Consider the following 20,491-nt stretch of genomic DNA (forward strand, 5'->3'; position numbering starts at 1 on the left):
GCCAGTAAGCTACCTGCCCATTTTCCCTTCTAGGGTGAGAGGATCCAATGTGCCTGGGTGAGGGGAAGGACCCACCTCAACATACAGAGGTGGAGGGCAAACACACTGCTGTGGGACTTCAGCTTTCGGAGGAATGAAACATCCAAGGTCCAACTGTGCAGCCTTCAGTTTCTAGGCCTGCCTGGAACAAGACCCTACCGTGGCACCAGCCCAAGCACTGTAGGTGACAAATGCTGGGAAGGAAGCCTGGTTTACTGCTTGAGTGACCCTCAGACTGATGCTTCTAGATTAGACTTCAACTGCCATGTCAGAACTGACTCAAGTTTTCGTATAGTTAGATACTCGTTAGAGGGATAACACAGCTTGGAGCAGATGGGCATTTTCTTCTGATTCAAACCCTTATAATTTTTTAGGATTACATCTTACTTGATTTGTCTGCATGAGAACAAGTTGCTCATTCCACAGAGGGTTCTGAAAAGCAAGGAGGGTATCAGCTCCTTGGGCATCTGGCTAGCAATGGATATTGTCGCTAAAAGAGTAAGACAATCTGGGTCCACAGAGAGCAGGGCAAGGTGCTACGGACAATGAAACATCTTAGTACTGTCAAGGGACACCTGGTGGGGACACTGTGATTCTGGAGTTGAGCTGACAATGTGGCCTCTGAGACCCTTACTCCACACAGACGTGGCCACTCAAACTGTGCATACTTCTCTCTGAGTCTTGAGTTCTGACTCTGAACTTGATTCCAAGCAGGCCACGAGAACAAAATGGGCCTTTTCACCTACCTTCCTGTAAGTACATGACCGCTTGGGAATAGTTCTGCAAGGCATGATGGGTCCTTCCAAGGCTACTATATGACACCGTCTTGGCCACCAAGTCATTCATCTGCGCAGCAATGCTCAAGTGCTGTTCTTGATAGACCACAGCCCTCTCGAAGGTGCCCAGGGATTCGTAAGTCAGGCCCAGGTTCCCATAGGCTCGGCCCTGGCATGTGGGGTTGTTGGTTTCCTCTGCTATCTGTAGATCAAGCTGGTGGTACTGCAGGGCTGTGTCATACTCCCCCATCTGCTGGTAAACGCCCCCCAGGCCACAGGCTGCGTCACTCTCCAGGGCTCGGTCTTTCATATCTCTAGCAATGTTCAGCTGGCGTTCAAGGCAGGAAATGGCTTGTTCGTAATTCCCTAATTGGCTGTGCAGACTTCCCAGCTCTCCATAGGCCTGGGCTTTATTGAAGGCCTCCCCGAGCTCATGGGCAACCACGAGCCTCTTTTCAAAGCACACAAGGGCTTGCTGCAAGTTCCCCATTGCCCTGTGGGGATGTAGACAGAAAAGCAATGATATTATTTTGTGCAGGTGCAGACAGGCTAAAGCCCCTGAGAAAATGAAAAGCATTTGTCACTGTCACTTACTATAGAAGCTCTTAACTCCTCTTCTAGCTAAAATCTATCATGTGCCCTTAGAGTGAGATGCAGAGGAATTTCATAATCTGAAAAGCAATTCAAAAGTCATCCCTTAGTGACCTTCCCAAGAGCTTGAGATTCAATGGGATATACACCCCAGAGGAAACATAAAATATATTAATAGGCACAATGATAGCAAGTGAACTGTCTGGTTCTTCAGGCCTCCCCATTTCCACTACTGCTTAGACTATGTTTTTGAAATCACTTTACAGTGGCTATAAATCTTTCACCCTGAGCTTCTCAGAGCATTCTGCGGGTGAAGACTTAGTTTGACCCTTGCCCTTCCTCCACTCCAGGAGTCCTAATCCCCTCTCTGGTGGGGCCGTATATTCTGCAGACACAGACACCTTCTTGGGTTCCCCACATTTAGGAGAAAGTATCTCCTTGACCAACAGTGTGTCCTTTTGTGCTGCTAAGAGAAGACATCAGAGTGGGGAGAGCACGACCAAACCAGTTGTGTGGGGCGCATGAATTCATTCCCCTGAGTCTCCGATTCTGGTGATAATAAATCCCACATCCCACAGCCGATGACAATAGATGTAGAGTAATACGGAAATGCTATAACTATCAAGATATCTGTGCAAGGGACCTAGCACGATGCATGCTACATAGTACATTTATTCATTCCCCTATTATCAGGTGGCTTTTCCGAAGAGCAACACAATGGGGTCTAAGTAATTGTTAGGTGCAGGTGTTGTATTAATAAACACATTCATACAATGTGGGAGGTACTCAGAAAAGATCAGTGAAAGTGACTCATTCACCTTCTCCATCCCTATTATCCTTCTCATTATAATGTAGTCAAAAGGCACTGCATTTGGAATCACAGAGCCCTGGGCTTAACTCTCAGCTGTCCCTTTTAAGCTGAATAATCTTAGGCATTAACTCAATTTCTCTGGACTTTATTTTCTTTGTCCATAACATAAGGGTAACAACATCAACTACTTAATTCAAACAACCGTTGGAGAAATCAGATGACATATGTATGAAAATGTTTTCTAGTTAACAAACTGCCATGCAGACATGAAGTTGCCATTACTGTCTCAAATGCTCTTTGTGCAGAACTATAAATCACATTTGTCCTTGGTCATTTTTACCTGTGTCCATTTCCCAGGCCGCGGTAAGCCTTGGCTTGGTCTTGCATGCGATTCAGACTCTGGGCAACGGATAAATATTGTTCATAGTATTTGATAGCTTCCTCATAGTCACCCAGGGCTTCGTAGCAATCCCCCAGGTTGCCATAGGCCCGGCCCCTGTCGAGCACAGACTCATTTCCACTTAGCTGCTGCAGCATGGCCAACTGCTGCTCAAAGTAGCCAATGGCTTCTTCCATCACATTCATGTTCATCTTTGTGATGCCCATGTTGCCATAGACCTGGGCTTCCAGACTCGGATCCTTCAGCTTTTGCCCTAGATCCAGTTGCTCTTCGTAACACTTGAATGCCATTGTGTATTTCCCAAGGGCCATGTAGACGGCAGCCAGGTGCCCATGAGCTCTGCACTCCCCTGGCAAGTCACTCAGCTCCTGATATACCTCCAGTTCCTGTGTGTGATAACCCAGGGCCTTGTCATACTTCTGGATCATTCGGTATGCAGTGCCCAGGGCTGCATATGCACTGGCCTCTAGTCTTCTATCCTTCACCTGGTGAGCTAAGCCCAGCTGCTGCTCATAGAATTTTATTGCACCATTTATATCTTTTTTACAGATGAATATATCGCCCAGGTTCCCTAGGGCTCGAAATTTGGCCTGGGAATTATTCAGAGACTGGGCTAGGGACAGTAGGTACTTCTGACACTCTTCAGCTTTACTGAAATTCAGCAGAGCCTTGAACGCTAGGCCCAAGTTGCAGTAGGCTTTTGCTTGGCTCAACTTGTCATGAAGGTCTTTGGCCAGTGCCAGATCCTGCTCGTAGTACTTCACTGCCTCCTGGTAATTTCCAAGGCAGTAATGGGCATAGCCAAGATTGTGGCAGACCTTCCCTTCTCCTTCCATGTCTTGAAGGTCAGGAGCAAGCCGGAGATACTGTTCATAATATGGGGCAGCCTGGACATACTCTCCCCGAGAGCAGTGGAAATTGCCCAGGTTGCTGAGGGCCCGGGCCTCGCTCTGGATGTCTCGTAGCTCCCGGGCGATGTTCAAGTGGTTCTGATAGTGTTGCAGGGCTCGGTCATGGGCACCCAGCGCCTGGTATGCCACGGCAAGGTTCCCATGCGTGGAGGCCTGCGAGGCGCGGTCGTTCACTTCCATGGAGATCTGCAGCTCCTGCCGATGATATTTGACTGCCTGGTCGTACATGCCAAGAGCGTTGTAGGCGTTGCCCATATTCCCATAGGCACGGCCCTGGGCAGCATAATCACTCAGCTCCTGAGCGATGCATAGGTGGGCCTTGTGGAGTTTCAGTGCAGTGTCATAATCGCCTTTCATCTGGTGTATGATTCCTGAGAAAGAGAAAAAAAGAACAGGCTAAGACTGAAATAACTGATTTGCAATGAAGAAAGAAATGTAATTTGCATCTCAATTTATAGTAAAATGCAATCCAGATGAATTAAAGAATTTAAAATAACAGAAGGTAGCATTAAATATTTATCGGCTCTCCAGAGGGAGGACAGCTTAAGTTCCAAAGCAACAGAAAGAAACATTTACAGATTTTATTACAAAAATAAGAATGTTTGTACTACAAATACATATCTAAAATTAAAAGGCAAAACAATACTGGAAAATACATTAAATATAAATGAAAAAGTTCAACAGCAATTGTGTGTAAAGAGTTTACTCAGTTTGATTTATTAAAAATGAAGATCCAATTTACTAAAATAGGCAAAGATCTGTAAATGTCAGCAGACAACTCACATCCAAAGAAATACCAAGAGTAACCACAGGGGAAAATGCTAATTTCCTTTAATAATCAATGAAATGCAAAATAAAGCAACCCTGAAGTACCATTTTACTTCAGCTAAATTAGCAAACAAAAAAATTAACCACAACTCCTATACTGATGAAACTGTACTGAAATTGGTAAACATACCAACTGCTGGGGACATAAACTGGAACAACCTTTTTGCACAAGCAGCATGGCAAGAACCACAAACGCTCCTACTCTGACCCAGCAATCTTACTCAAGGGAAAGTATCCCAAGAAAATCATCTGACAACCACAAAAGCTTGCATAACAATACACATAATAACCTTCAATGTGGCACTACAGACTACAGGAAAATCAGAAATGTCTTAAATGTGAAACACTGGGAGATTGTATAAGTACGTTTTGGTATATCAACTCAACAGAGGATTATGCAGTCATTAAAAAGCTAATTATGGGCCGGGCGCGGTGGCTCACGCCTGTAATCCCAGCACTTTGGGAGGCCGAGGCAGGTGGATCACGAGGTCAAGAGATCGAGACCATCCTGGTCAACATGGTGAAACCCTGTCTCTACTAAAAATACAAAAAAATTAGCTGGGCATGGTGGCACGTGCCTGTAATCCCAGCTACTCAGGAGGCTGAGGCAGGAGAATTGCCTGAACCCAGGAGGTGGAGGTTGCGGTGAGCCGAGAACGCGCCATTGCACTCCAGCCTGGGCAACAAGAGCGAAACTCCGTCTCAAAAAAAAAAAAAAAAAAAAAAAAAAAAAGCTAATTATGAAGTCTATACTGAAAAACAGGGAAACGATGTTATTGTAATCATATTACCTGGAAAAATCAGGAAAAAATGCCGCACACTCCTGTGACAACAACTAGGAAAATAAGTATGTCCACGCACACGAACAAGCTCTTGAGGTTATGCAAAAACAAGAATTGTCACCTTGTTAGGTGGTGGAATTTCAGTAATTTTTGTTCTGAAATCTCTTGTAATTCTGCTATACTGCTTTTATAATCAACAGTAACAGTGTTTCAAACAAATATCATAAACCGTATCATAGCTGCTAAGCTATTATTTTACCAAGCAATTAAAATGAGATATACCATAAATGACCTAACTATAAATTGGTTTCAAATGAGGGATAGCATAATGGTAACGTGGGAGCTGGCTTTAAGGAGAGCTTGGTCCATCCCAGTTGGGGCAAGAATGAGGGCCACCATTAGAAAGGGTGGAGAGAAGCCAGTATGCAAACAGTTTTCTCCCTGCCTTTGGTTTTGAACATGCTTTTCCATGCATCCGTGTGGGAGGTTTCCAATGGTGACTAAAACTTACAGAAGCCCCAAAAGTTGAAAATGCCAAGATGTGTTATTGTTAAAACGTCTGAATTAAAAAGAGGCACTGAGAAAGAAATCTGTGAAAACCTAGCCTCAACAATTTGTGCGTTTCTCTGACACTATTCATTCATTCACTTATCCAGCAGACATTAACTGGGTATTTATTGTGTATCAGAACTTGTGGTGGGCAGCAGGGGTAGGGAGGAGAGTGAGGACAGAAGTCTCTGCCCTCAGAGAGCACACTGGGTCAAAAGGCAGATAGTACGCATGATCAAGGCTGAAGTCAGGGCAGGGCAGGAGCTGGGGGTGCAGTGTAGGGTGAGTCTCGTGGGACCATTCTGCTGGTCCTGACTCCTCCCTTGCATGATGTGGAGATCTGCCCTGCCACAAGAGTCATATGCAGTCCTGGGACCCGGCCATCTCTTTGACTTAACTGGACTTAAGGTATTGGGGAAATCATTTAGCCTTTTTGAGTTTTCCTTAGTTCATCTATAAAATGAGAAAAATAATAAACATAACACCAACCTTAGGAGGTAACAGTATCAAATGAAATAATATACGTGCAAGAGCACTGTAAACTACAGAGTGAAATTGCAATATTAGTTACTGAAATTATTTCCTTCCAGGAAAGGAAATTCTTGAGGTGGTGGAAATTAAATAAACCATGATAATTCTTCTGTATATTTTTTTATGAGTAAAATATTTCATAATTTAAAAATAACAATAAATCATGGTACATTTATACAATGGAATAAACATGATTACATTAAAAATGGTGAAGGGCTGGGTGTGGTGGCTCACACCTATAACCCAGCACTTTGGAAGGCTGAGGCAAGAGGACTGCTGGAGCTTAGGACTTCAAGACAAGCCTGGGCAACACAGCGAGACCTTGTCTCTACAAAAAATTTAAAAATTAGCTGGGCATGGAGGTGTAAGCCCGTAGTTCCAGCTGCTTGGGAGGATGAGGTAGGAGGATTACTTGGGCTCAGGAGTTCAAGGCTGCAGTAGGCCATGACTGCAACACTGCACTCCAGCCTGGGTGACAGAGTGAGACTCTGTCTTAAAAAAAAAAAAAAAAAAAGAAAAGAAAAGGTAAAGTAAGTCAGGATCCAAGATGGACGAATAGGAACAGCTCTGGAGAACAATGCAGAGGGTGAGTGAATACCACATTTCCAAATGAGTTACTACTGCCCACAGACCAGGAGATTCCCAGGCTGAAAAGTACCACAAGATTCCAACATGGCTGTTTCAGCAAGCACAGCAGATCTCTGCACAAAACTCACACAAATCAGGGCGGTTGTTTCAACTGGCACTTGGAACACCTGGGAGACACAGCAGCCCATTCAACTGAAAAAAAAGGGGGGCTGAAACAGGGAGCCAGGTGATCTGGCTCAGCAGGTCCCACCCCACAAAAAACCAGCAATCTAAAATGCTCTGGATTGAAGTTTTGCAGCAAGCACAAATGGACCCAGGATGGTCCAGTTCTGTGGGGGGAAGGGTGTCCACAATTACCCAGGCAGTCCACCGCTACCAAGGCAGTCCGCCATTACCGAGGCAGTCCTCCATTACCAAGGCAGTTCACCATTACAGAGGCAGACTGCCATTACTGAGGCAGTTCTAACTATACCTCTGTAAACAAAACTGCAAGGAAGTTCACAAGGCAGCTGGGCAGAGCCCACGGCAGTTCAGCAATGCCTCTGCTGGCAGATTGTGAGTAGGCAACCTGCTCACTGGGCAGAGCATGTCAGAACTTACAAATAAAGCCCCACCTTCCCAGGAAAGAGTACCTGGGGAAAAAAAGGCAGTTATGAGTTCTGCTGCAGCAGACTTAAACATACCTGCTCAGCAGCTGTGAGGGAACAATGGAACTCACAGTTCAGCACTTGAGCTCCTGTAAGAGACAGACTGTCTCCTCAAGCAGCTCCCTGACCCCCATATATCCAAAAAGACACCTCATAAAGGAGAGTTCAGGCTGACATCTGGCAGGTATGCTTCTGGGACAAAGACAACAGAAGAAGAAACTGGTAGCAACCCTTATTGCTCTGCAGCTGCTGCAGGTTCCCAGGCAAGCAGGGTCTGGAGTGGACCTCCAGCAGTCCTACAGCCGAGGGGCCTAGCTGTTAGAAGGAAAACTAAAAAAACAAAGAAATAACTTCATCATCAACAAAAAGGACGTCCACTCAGAAACCCCATCCAAAAGTCACCAATTACAAAGACCACACGTAGAAAAATCCACAAAGATAGGAAGAAACCAGCACAAAAAGGATGAAAACACCCCCAACCAGAACGCCTCTCCTCCTCCAAGGGATCACAACTCCTCACCAGCAAGGGAACAAGGCTGGATGGAGAATGAATCTGATGAATTGACAGAAACAGGCTTCAGAAAGTGGTTAATAACAAATTTCTCTGAGCTAAAAGAACACATTCTAACCCAATGCAAAGAAACTAAGAACCTTGAAAAAAGGTTTGATGAAATGCTAATGAGAACAAACAGCTTAGAGAAGAATACAAATGAATTAATGGAGCTGAAAAACACAACACAAGAACTTCAAGAAGCATACACAAGTTTCAATAGCTGAATCGACCAAGCAGAAGAAAGGATATCAAAAATTGAAGATCAACTCAATGCAATAAAAGAGGAAGGCAAGATCAGAGAAAAAACAAGTAAAAAGAAATAAACAAAGCCCCCAAGAAATATGGGATTATGTGAAAAGACCTAATCTATGTTTGACAGGTGTACCTGAATGTGATGGAGAGAATGAATCCAACCTGGAAAACACTCTTCGGGATATTATCCAGGAGAACTTCCCCAACATAGCAAGGCAGGCCAACATTCAGGTCCAGGAAATACAGGGAACACCACAATGATACTCCTCTAGAAGAGCAACCCCAAGGCATATAATCGTCAGACTCAACAGGGTTGAAATGAAAGAAAAAATGCTAAAGGCAGCCAGAGAGAAACGTCAGGTTACACACAAAGGGAAGCCCATCTGACTCACAGCCGATTTCTCCACAGAAACCCTGCAAGTCAGAAGAGAGTGGGGGCCAATATTCAACATCCTTAAAGAAAAGAACTTTCAACCTAGCATTTCATAACCAGCCAAGATAAGCATCATAAGCAAAGTAGAAATAAAATCCTTTACAAACAAGCAATTGCTCAGAGATTTCGTCACCACCAGGCCTGCCTTACAAGAGCTCCTGAAAGAAGCACTAAACATAGAAAGGAACAACCAGTACCAGCCACTCCAAAAACATACCAAATGGTAAAAAGCATCGACGCAATGAAGAAACTGTGTCAACTAATGGGCAAAACAAACAGCTAGCATCAAAATGGCAGGATCAAATTCACACATAGCAGTATTAACCTTAAATATAAATGGGCTAAATCCCCCAATCAAAAGACACAGACTAGGAAATTGGATAAAAAGTCAAAATCCATCAGTGTGCTGTATCCAGAAAACCCATCCCACGTGCAAGGATACACATAGGCTCAAAGTAAAGGGATGGAGGAAGATTTACCAAGCAAATAGAGAGAAAAAGAAAGCAGGAGTTGCAATCCTAGTCTCGGATAAAATAGACTTTAAACCAACAAAGACCAAAAAGACAAAGAAGGGCATTATATAATGGTAAAAGGATCAATGCAACAAGAAGAGCTAACAATCCTAAATATATACACATCCAACGCAGGAGCACTCAGTTACATAAAGCAAGTTCTTAGTGAGCAACAAAGAGACTTAGACTCACACAAAGTAATAGTGGGAGACTTTAACACTCCACTGTCAATATTAGACAGATCAACATGACAGAAAACTAACAAGGATATCCAGGACTTGAACTCAGACCTGGACCAAGCAAACCTAATAGACATTTACAGAACTCTCCACCCCAAACCACAGAGAATACATTCTTCTCAGCACCACATCACACCTACTCTAAAATTGACCACATAATTGGAAGTAAATCACTCCTCAGCAAAAGCAAAAGAACGGACTCAAAATGAACAGTCTCGCAGACCACAGTGCAATCAAATTAGAACTCAGGATTAAAAAACTAACTCAGAACCACACAACTTCATGGAAACTGAACCTGAATGGCTCTTGAATGCTGACTAGATAAACAATGAAATGAAGGCAGAAAGAAAGATGTTCTTCAAAAACAAGAAGAAGAAATACACAAACTACCAGAATCTCTGGGACACATTTAAAGCAGTGCCTAGAGGAAAATTTATTAATGCCCACATGAGAAGCAAAGAAAGATCAAAAATCGACACCCTATCATCAAAATTGAAAGAGCTAGAGTAAGGTAAAAAAAAATCTCAAAAGTTAGCAGAAGACAAGAAATAACCAAGATCAGAGCAGAACTGAAGGGGATAGAGACACAAAAAAAACCTTCAAAAAGTCAATAAATCCAGGAGCTGGTTTTTTGAAAAGATCAACAAAATAGACAGACTACTAGCCAGATTAATAAAAAAGAAGAGAGAGAATAATCAAATAGATGCAATAAAAAATAATAAAGAGGACATCACCACCGATTCCACAGAAATACAAACTACCATTAGAGATTACTACAAACAACTCTATGTACATAAACCAGTAAACATGGAAGAAACTGATAAATTCCTGGACACTTGCACCCTCCCAAGCCTAAACCAGGAAGAAGTCAAAACCCTGAATAGACCTATAATAAGAGCTGAAGTTGAGGCACCAAGTAATAGCCTACTGACCAAAAAAAGCCCAGGTCCAGATGGATTCACAGCTGAATTCTACCAGACATACAAAGAGAAGCTGGTACCACTCCTTCTGAAACTACTCCAAACAATCCAAAAAGAGGGAATCCTTCCCAAATCATTTCATGAGACCAACATCATCCTGATGCCAAAACCTGGCAGAGATTCAACAAAAAAAAGAAAACTTCAGGCCAATCTCCATGATGAACACAGATGCAAAAATCTTCAATAAAATACTAGCAAACTGATTACAACAGCACATCAAAAAGCTTATCCATCATGATCAAGTAGGCTTCATCCCAGGGATGCAAGGCTGGTTCAACACAATGCAAGTCTGTAAACATAATCCACCACATAAACAGAACCAAAGACAAAAACCACATGATTATCTCAATAGATGCAGAGAAGGCCTTTGACAAAATTTAACAGTCCTTTATGCTAAAAACTCTCAATAAACTACGTATCGATGGAACATATCTCAAAATAATAAAAGCTATTTATGACAAACCCACAACCAATATCACACCGAATGGGCAAAAACTAGAAGCATTCCCTTTGAAATCAGGCACTAGACAAGGATGCCCTCTCTCACCACTCCTATTCAATATAGTATTGGAAGTTCTAGCCAGAGCAATCAGAGAAGAAAAATAAATGAAGGATCTTCAGTTAGGAAAGGAGGAAGTCAAATTGTCTCTATTTGCAGATGACATGATTGTATATTTAGAAGAACCTATCATCTCAGCCCAAACTCTCCTTAAACTGATAAGCAGCTTCAGCAAAGTCTCAGGGTACAAAATCAACATGCAGAAATCACAAGCATTTCTATACACCAATAACAGACTTAAAGAGCACCAAATCAAGAAGGAACTGCAATTCACAATTGCTACAAAGAAAATAAAACACCTAGGAATACAACTAACAAAGGATGTAAAGGACTTTTTCAAGGAGAACTACAAACCACTGGTCAAGGAAATAAGAGAGGACACAAACAGATGGAAAAAAATTCCATGCTCATGGATAGGAAGCATCAATATTGTGAAAATGGCCATACTGCCCAAAGTAATTTACAAATTCAACGCTATTCCCATCAAGCTACCTATGACCCTCTTCACAGAACTGGAAAAAATGACCTTAAACTTCATATGGAACCAAAAGAGAGCCCGCATATCCAAGACAATTTTAAGGAAAAAGAACAAAGCTGGAAGCATCATGCTACCTGACTTCAAACTATACTACAAGGCTACAGTAATCAAAACAGCATGGTACTGGTACCAAAACAGAGATACAGACCAATGGAACAGAACACAGGCCTGAGAGTCAATGCCACACATCTACAACCATCTGATCTTTGACAAACCTGACAAAAACAAGCAACGGGGAAAGGATTCCCTGTTTAATAAATGGTGTTGGGAAAACTGGCTAGCCATGTGCAGAAAGCAGAAACGGGACCCCTTCCTGACACCTTACACTAAAATTAACTCCAGATGGATTAAAGACTTAAACATTAAGACCTAATGCCATAAAAACCCTAGAAGAAAACCTAGGCAAAACCACCCAGGACATAGGCACAGGCAAGGACTTCATGGCTAAAACACCAAAAGCATTGGCAACAAAAGCCAAAATAGGCAAATGGAATCTAATTAAACTCCAGAGCTTCTGCAGAGCAAAAGAAACAATCATTAGAGTGAACTGGCAACCAATAGAATGGGAAAAAATTTTTGCAATCTACCCATCTGACAAAGGGCTAATATCCAGAATCTACAAAGAACTAAAACAGATTTACAAGAAAAAAACAAACAAATCCATTCAAAAATGGGCAAAGGACATGAACAGACACTTTTCAAAAGAAGACATTTATAAGGCCAACAAACATATGAAAAAACGCTCATCATCATTGGTCATTAGAGAAATGCAAATCAAAACCACATTGAGATACCATCTCACACCAGTTAGAATGATAATCATTAAAAAATCTGGAGACGGCAGATGCTGGAGAGGATGTGGAGAAAGAGGAACATCTTCGCACTGTTAGTGGGAGTGTAAATTAGTTCAACCATTGTGGAAGACAGTGTGATGATTCCTCAAGGACCTAGAAATAAGAATTCCATTTGACCCAGCAATCCCATTACTGGGTATATATCCAAAGGATTATAAATTGTTCTGTTATAAAAACACATGCACACATATTTCATTGTGGCACTGTTTACAATAGCAAAGACCTGGGACCAACCCAAATGCCCAATGATGCTAGACTGGACAAGGAAAATGTGGCACATATACACCATGGAATACTATGCAGCCATAAAACACGATGAGTTCGTGTCCTTTGTAGAGACATGGATGAATCTGGAAAGCATCATTCTCAGCAAAGTGACACAAGAACAGAAAATCAAAGATCGCATGTTCTCTCTCATAGGTGGGTGTTGAACAATGAGAACACATGGACACAGGGAGGGGAGCATCACACACTGGGGTTGGTTCGGGGGCACTAGGGAGGGTAGTAGGAGTGCCCAAATCTCCCCTGGAGCACTTTCTTCCACAATGATGCCTTTGCAGTGATTTTTTCCCCCCTCACAGCTTTTGGATTTTATTGCAATGATTTTCTTAAGCCAATATAATCACTTGTTGGTTGCTAAGATGATGGTAAGAGGAAGCAAGTGGCGAGAGACCTAGCAGGCAATTGGAGGAAGCTTGGTTTTCACCTATGGCCCATTACCACCAAAGACAGGTCTCTTTCGAAGCCCCCAGGTGGGACTTACCTTGTCCTACAGGAAACTGGGTAAGCATCAGAAAGGTACAATATAATAGAAAAGACACAGGACTCTAAGCCAGAAGTCCTGTTTTACAAGCCGGGCTCCCAATTCATTCAGCTGAGTGTCTTTGAGACAGTTAATACTGCTGGGTCTTTGTTAACATTTTTTACATTGAAAATATTTTGGCATTTTTTTTTGTTTTCTTAGTAATAAGGTCAGATTATAATAATTTCAAAGACATAGCATGAGAAACATAACAGTATGTATCAATTATTAGTTTACATGGTATCTAAGCATAGTATGACCAGTATTTAGAGAGTGAGGAAAAAGGAAAGGAATTCTATTTCTCTGACTCTCACGACCTTAAGAATCTGGGCTACTTAATAGGGAGCAGTTGGGATGATAATGGCTACCCAGAGTTCAATGATTTGTGAAAGAAACTACCTGCTGGTTATGGCAAAATGATCTGATCTCCAGCCAGCTTCCCTGTGCACTCTCCTGATCTCCTCCTGTCCTCCTTATCTTACATTTCCAAGGGCCTATAAAGAATCCTAAGAAGACTCTTAAAGACTGCCTCACACAGACAAGAGTAAGAAGAGATGGACGGGGCAGAGCTGGGAATTTTTCATCCTCCCTGTGTCTCTACTGTCCCAGCCACTGCCAGTCTGGGGAGTTCTGAATGGAACATGACACACTCTTGGCAGCCTTTCTCTTTGTTGAGGCAACATAAAAGCGGCCTGAGAGCTGCCAGCAGAATGACTGCACATGCTGAGGAGATAATCTGCAGATCCCCCTTCCCTTTCGAGACCACAGCTTGATTTTCCAGGGCCGTCATTCAGATGAAGACTTACAGAGGGCCTGTCAGCAGGGGCGTGCTAGGTGACAACATGCTGCAGGGAGGGGAATTAAATGAAGATTAGTGGGGCAGAAGATCTTCACAAAGCAGAGTTCTCAGGAGGGTGTGTGGAGAAAGGACACATCGTTATGAATTTATACATCGTCACGGCAGGCCTCCACCTATAGGTCAAGAATGGTCACTGCCATGGGAATAATAATACCTACTTCAAAGGGCTGTTGTGAGGGCCAATGTGATCACACTCAGCAGAGGCTGGCCTAAGTGCCTCAGACATAGTAAGTGCTCAATACGTTTTGCTTTTATTATTAGCCACTACCAGCAAAGACCAAGGGAAGTGCGAACTGCACAAGCCAAGCCGAAAAACGACTAAACACAGAATGCAGTTCTGGCTGCCTTTTCTCTTGCGACTGTTGTAGAGGTAGGGGCCTCAGTGTAGCGCCACAAACTATGGAAGTGGTCTTCTCATGTATGAAAGTATTACGGTCATGATTGTTAATAGTGCACAACCCGAATGGGGCTTTAAAAGCTGATCTCTTGTTTTCCTCTACTTTCAAACAAATCGTTTTCTGTTTCATCCTATCCACATCACCATCTATTCTCAGAGGAAACATAAGATTTGGGAACTAGAAAAGGCCCTCCCATGGGTTCACTTTCTCTATGATGTGACCAGGGCCTAGGAGAGGAAGTGTCAGTGGCAGAACTGAGGCAAAGACTCTCAGACCCACTGCTCTCAGCAGTAGCCGCCCATCTGCTTTCACGACAAGCTGGAGACATGAAGTAACGTTTATCAGTCTTGCTACGTGTGACATAGGACAGTGGCTATGCTTTATAAAGTTCTCTTCCATTAGAAATATTTATAGAAGCATTTACAGATGAAACAACATGGTGTCTATGATTTGCTTTAAAAATTGTATGTGTTCATGAAAATAGATGAAACCAGATTAGCAAAATGTTGATAACTGGGTTATGAGTATGTGGGAGTTCATTATACCATTTTCTCTACCTGTGTGGTCATGAAAATTTCAATAATGGAAAATTAAATAATAAAGATATACAGAAAAGTTTGCACTGCATATATTCTCTTCTATAACCTTTTTGGATCAGCAAACTGTTCCTTGAAGCTAAGTCCTGACATGGATGTTTAAGTCCATTTTTCTGTCTCTGGGACCACAGTAGAAAGATATTGGGTGGGTCACCAGCCTCCAAAGCTATACCAGCCTCCACATCATTTTCCAGGCTGGGAGAAGAACATGTAGAGACTAAAAACTACACAGCACTTTGTCCTATTGCCTAGATTTTATTTCAAGTGCTCTTAAAGGATAGGTTGATATTTTGTCTATCAAAGAGCCAAATGGCTGAGAAATGGCTAAAATGACTGAGAAAACCTGCTTCACAGAAGAAGTGCTGTGTGCTCTCCACTGTTCCTCCTGATCCTCCTCCTCACTGGGAGAAGCGGTCCCAGGTTTTCCACAGGATCCATTATTCTAACCCTAGATATCTGTAGGTTCCCTGAGCCCTCTGTCTCTCAAGTTTTCAGATATACGTTCTTCTACACTGTACTTAAACTATTGAAAAGCTGAGGGGGTCGGAGGATGTGACAGACTATGTTAGTAAACAGATGGCTGCAATAAAAGGCATGAGGACAAAGTGCTCTGTGTTAGAAGTGCAACCAGTTGGATGTCTTATCTAACACACTTGCAGGTAACTATTTATTAATATGTACCTAGAGACAAAGCTCCATTACTTTTGCCAGTGATGGGCATCAAGTGTACAGATTTTGTTTTTTGAGACAGCATCTCGCTGTTACCTAGGCTGGAGTGCAGTGGCATGATCACAGCTTACTGCAGCCACAACCGCCCAGGCTCAAGAGATCTTCACGCCTCAGCAACCCATGTAGCTGGGACTACAGGTGTGTGCCACTGTGTCTGGGTAACTTTTAATTATTTATTTTTGTAGATGTGGGATCTCATGATGTTGCCCAGGCTAGTCTCAAACTCTTGGGCTCAAGTTATCCTTCTTCCTCGGCCTTCTCAACTACTGGGGTTGCAGGGGTGAGCCAATGTGCCTGGACAACACAGGTATTTTTAAATGCAGGTAATTCCAAAAATATGTATCATTTGACTTCAGCTACAAGCAACTTCCTGAATGGTAAGCTTTTCTTGAGAGCCTCTCTGTACCTGGCTCTCTACTCCATGATCTCATTCGAGCCTCAAAACAAGGTTGATACTGTGGTCTCAGAGCCCCAAAAGGTTCAAGAGCTTATGCAGGCCCACACAGCTCTAAGTGGCAGGATTGGTACTAAAACCCAGGTTTTTCTGACTCAGGAGTCCATGCTTTTTTGTTTTGTTTTGTTTTGTTTTTTAAGAGACAGAGTCTTACACTCCAGCCTGTGGCCCAGGCTGAAGTACAGTGGCACAATCACAGCTCATTATAGCCTTGACCTCCGGGCTCAGGGGATCCTCCCACCTCAGCCTCCCAAGTGGCTAGGACTACATGTGTACACCACCATACCCAGCTTAGTACACACTTTTTTACCTTCTCCCCTCATCTGGAAATGTCTTTAGCAAAGATAGGCATGATTCTGTGCCCATTTCTCTTCCCTCACCACACACACAAATCTTTGCATCATGTGCCCATTTCTTCTTTATTAACATTAGTATACTGCTGTGGCAAACCTAGCTCTTGGCAGCTGCATATGAACAGATTGATGGCCTGGCTAAATCTGTACCTAGAGAGCAGAGAAGTATGCATTAGAGACCAGAAAATCCTAAGAGACTCAGAAATGTAGTAGGAGGAAGCAGATGTAATCTGTGTGGGTGTCACCTCTGGAGAACTCTTGGGCCATCACACATCTATTCTGCCATCCTTTAACTTAATTACATCTGTCTCCTTTGTCTACTAAACACACCAGGCTCTGCCTGTTCCTTGAAGGATAAGTGAAGTTACAAGCCTGTTATCTTCTTTTGCTTCAACAGCAATTTAGGATGTCTTCAGTGACACTGAGAGCTCAGTGGCACTTCTGTCCCAGATCCCAACTGCTCTCCCCTTCTGTTTCAACTCTGAGAAGGCTGCTATAATAAGGCTGAGGAAATCTGTGTCACCCCTCCCTCCTAAAAGCACACTCCTCTGAAAGCTACCTATCATTTAAACCAACTTTGGAGGAAATGAAATGTAGTAGTTTTGTAGAGACTATATTTTAGAGTCTAAACGTATTTATTTGCAATACATTTATTTCTCTGAATGTAGAGAAATAGGTTCTGTTGCTCATACCCACCCCTCAAGTCTCCCCTTGATGCTGACTGCGAGCAGAGTCAGTTCCTCTGCAGTCCCCTCCTGCCACCATCCCAAAGGCTTGGGCTGAATGAGCAGTGACAAGAAGCCAGCTGGAGCCCACTGCAACCCACAAATATTCCACGGCCTTCATGCATTGCCCTCCTTCCCAATTCCCTCGGATAAAGACCAAGACTGCAGGTGAATAGCTCAGAAATTCCCCGGGTCTGTGCAGCTGTAAATCCTGAGGCAGTAGGGAAGATTAATTGTGCCATGAAGAAAGGGAAGTAATAATTAAACCTATTAAAAAGGAGGTGGCTGGAGAGGGGTGCTGGTGATAGATGATGAGGTAGGAAGTGCTAGGCACAGTCATCTCTAATGACTATGGCTGGGCCACTGGGAGAGACTTGGTGGGAAGCCCGGAGCAGAGTGAAAAATATGCTGGGCCTGCCTGGCCAAGCCCCACCATTAGTCACTGTTTGGAAAAGGCAGAGTGTGCCTGGTTTTCATTCTGGATCACAATAAGAGGTGGGAGACAGCCTCATAAGTTAGCAATGCAAGGAATGTTACAAGGAGTTAGTTTCAATATGAAAAAAATATTTGAACATTTGTTTAGAGGCATGGGGTAGAATCACTGCAATGCTGACAGGGCTGCTTCTGCTCCTCCCTTGAGCTGAGCCTGAATGAACCAGTCCCAAATCTCCTGGAGCACCTCCTGAGGGTCCCTCTAGCCTAAAAAGTGTAGTCAAGTGGTATTTATGGGCTTTCCTGATCCAGTCCCATCCCAGCCATCCTATGCCAGCCACAGAGCAGCCCCATACACCCTTTCTGGTCAATCCCACCCGCCCCTTCTGCCTGTGAGTACCCCATTCACTTGGCTTGGATTACCTTTCTTGACCAGCTGCGGTAGACTTTACCAATGCTCCCTGCTATCTGGTTCTTTTCCATATTCAGGTATGTATTTCCCTACTCATGAGAACTTAGGCATGGCAAGTGACTTGCTTTACCCAGTGAAATGTAAGGAGCAGTGAGGTGTTACTTCCAGGCAGAAGTGTTGAAGAGCTGAAGTGCAACACTCCACGCTCTCTTCCTCCGTCTCATCAACTGCAGAAGCTATGTATTATTGTATTCCAGACGGCAGAGCTACAGGAAGATGGAGCCATGGCAGACCTGGATTAGTGTGTGGCCCCCTCAGGGTTGCATGGACCTGTGGTAGGCTTTATATGCATATAATACTTTGTTGTATTAAGCCACTAAAATTTATGGGCTGTTACTGTACTAGCACCTAGCACATCCTGATAGATAGATCCACTATCAACCCTTCCAGCCCTTGTCACAGCCTACCATTACAAACCATATTCTAATGAAGTCTGTATGACACAGATGTCTATTAACAGAAGTTTACTGAAGAGCTTTTAAGCCATTCATGCCTCTGGATACTCTAAATTCTAGCCCTTGATCTAGTGAGACCACAAAAACCTGTAAACTTGAACCAAATTACCTTGGACTCACACAGAATAGGCTTCAGTGAATTGAGGGTTATCATTGTGCCCCCAGGCTAGTTAAAATTTGCTTTTGATTAAAGATTGCTGTTAGAAAAAGCACACTGAAGTCTATTACAATCTTTACCATAAAATTTTATTGATACCATACATTTTGTCACCAGAATCCCCTATTTAAAAACTCTCTTGAGAAATTTCTTTTAGAATTCAGTTACCCTTTTTCTAAGAAATACTAGGCTCCCATCTTTTGGATAGTGAGAATTATGGAAAAAATAGAAAGAATGAATAAAATCTAGTAGTTGATAGTACAACAGGGTGACTATAGCCAATAATAATTTAATATTTTATTTTATTTCTTTGAGATGGAGTCTCACGGTCTGTTGCCAGGCTAGAGTACAGTGGTACAATCTCACTCAGCTCAACTCAACCTTCACCTACTGGGTTAAAGCAATTCTCCTGCCTCAGCCTCTCAAGCAGCTGGAACTACAGGCATGCACCACCATGCCCAGCTATTTTTTTTTTTTTTTTTTGTATTTTAGTAGAGATAGGGTTTCACCTTGTTGGCCAGGATGGTCTGGAGCTCCTGACCTCGTGATCCGCCTGCCTCGGACTCCCAAAGTGCTGGGATTACAGGCGTCAGCCACCGTGCCTGGCCGAATCATACATTTTAAAATAACTAAAAGTATAATTGGATTATTTGTAACATAAAGGATAAATACTTGAGGGGGCAGGTACTCCATTTACTCTGATGTGATTGTTATGCATTGTATGCCTGTACAAAAATATCTCATGTACCCTCTAATTATATACACCTACTATGTATCCATAAAAATACAAAATAAAAAAAGTTAAATTAAAAAAATAATTATGGGCTGGGAGTGGTGGCTCACAACTGTAATCCCAGCACTTTGGGAGGCCAAGGTGGACAGATCACCTAAGATCAGGAGTTTGAGACCAGCCTGGCCAATATGGCGAAACCCCGTCTCTATTAAAAATACAAAAAATCAGCCAGGTGTGGTGGCACACGCCTGTAATCTCAGCTACTCAGGAGGCTGAGGCAGGAGAATCATCTGAATCCAGGAGGCAGAGGTTGCAGTAAGCCGAGATTGCGCCACTGCACTCCAGCCTGGGTGAAAAAGCAAGACTCTGTCTCAAACAAACAAACAAAAAATAATTATGTATAGTCAATGACAGATAGTCAATGACAGACTACAGATACAACAGTGGTCCTATAAGATTATAATGCCATATTTTTAGTGTACCTTCTCCATGTTCATATACACAGATATTTATCATTGTGTTAAACAGTTGCTGGTAGTATTCAGTACAGTATCCTGCTATACAAGACAAGTTTGTAGCCTAGGAGCAGTCAGCTACAGACTAGCCTAGGTGTGTAGTAGGCTATCCCATCCAGGTTTTTAAGTGTACTCTGATGTTCACGCAATGAAGAAACTGTCTAATGATGCATCTCAGAATGTATCCCCATTGTTAAATAACATATGACTATATTTCTTTCTTTGCTTCTGCCACTAAGAAGCTCTGGCTTAAATATGAAACTTTACTATAAAAACTATATTAGCCCTTACATGCTGCATATTTGGGCTCTTTGATCTTGATTTTCTATTTCTATTATGTCATCATTTGATATTATAAGTTAAATAAATCCTTCATGGAATGAAACAAGTTATAAACAAGCAAGCCATCAAAAAAATTTATCTCTGTTGCATGCTCAG

The 20,491-nt window shown here is 42.8% G+C and overlaps 1 protein-coding gene across 3 annotated transcripts in view; it reads right to left on the bottom strand.

Moving 5' to 3' along the window:
• The window catches only part of TTC28 (tetratricopeptide repeat domain 28), a 692,319-nt gene that overhangs the window by 110,329 nt on the left and 561,499 nt on the right, over positions 1–20,491 (bottom strand). For all 3 annotated transcript variants that reach the window (XM_074390786.1, XM_003938479.4, XM_074390787.1), the window contains 2 exons: positions 2,558–3,899; positions 786–1,309 (listed from right to left, as the gene is read on the bottom strand). In XM_074390786.1, coding sequence (XP_074246887.1) covers positions 786–1,309; positions 2,558–3,899 — 1,866 coding nt within the window. The remainder of the gene's footprint in view (positions 1–785; positions 1,310–2,557; positions 3,900–20,491) is intronic.

The sequence above is a fragment of the Saimiri boliviensis genome, chromosome 21, assembly GCF_048565385.1.
Source record: "Saimiri boliviensis isolate mSaiBol1 chromosome 21, mSaiBol1.pri, whole genome shotgun sequence".
NCBI classification, from domain to species: domain Eukaryota; kingdom Metazoa; phylum Chordata; class Mammalia; order Primates; family Cebidae; genus Saimiri; species Saimiri boliviensis.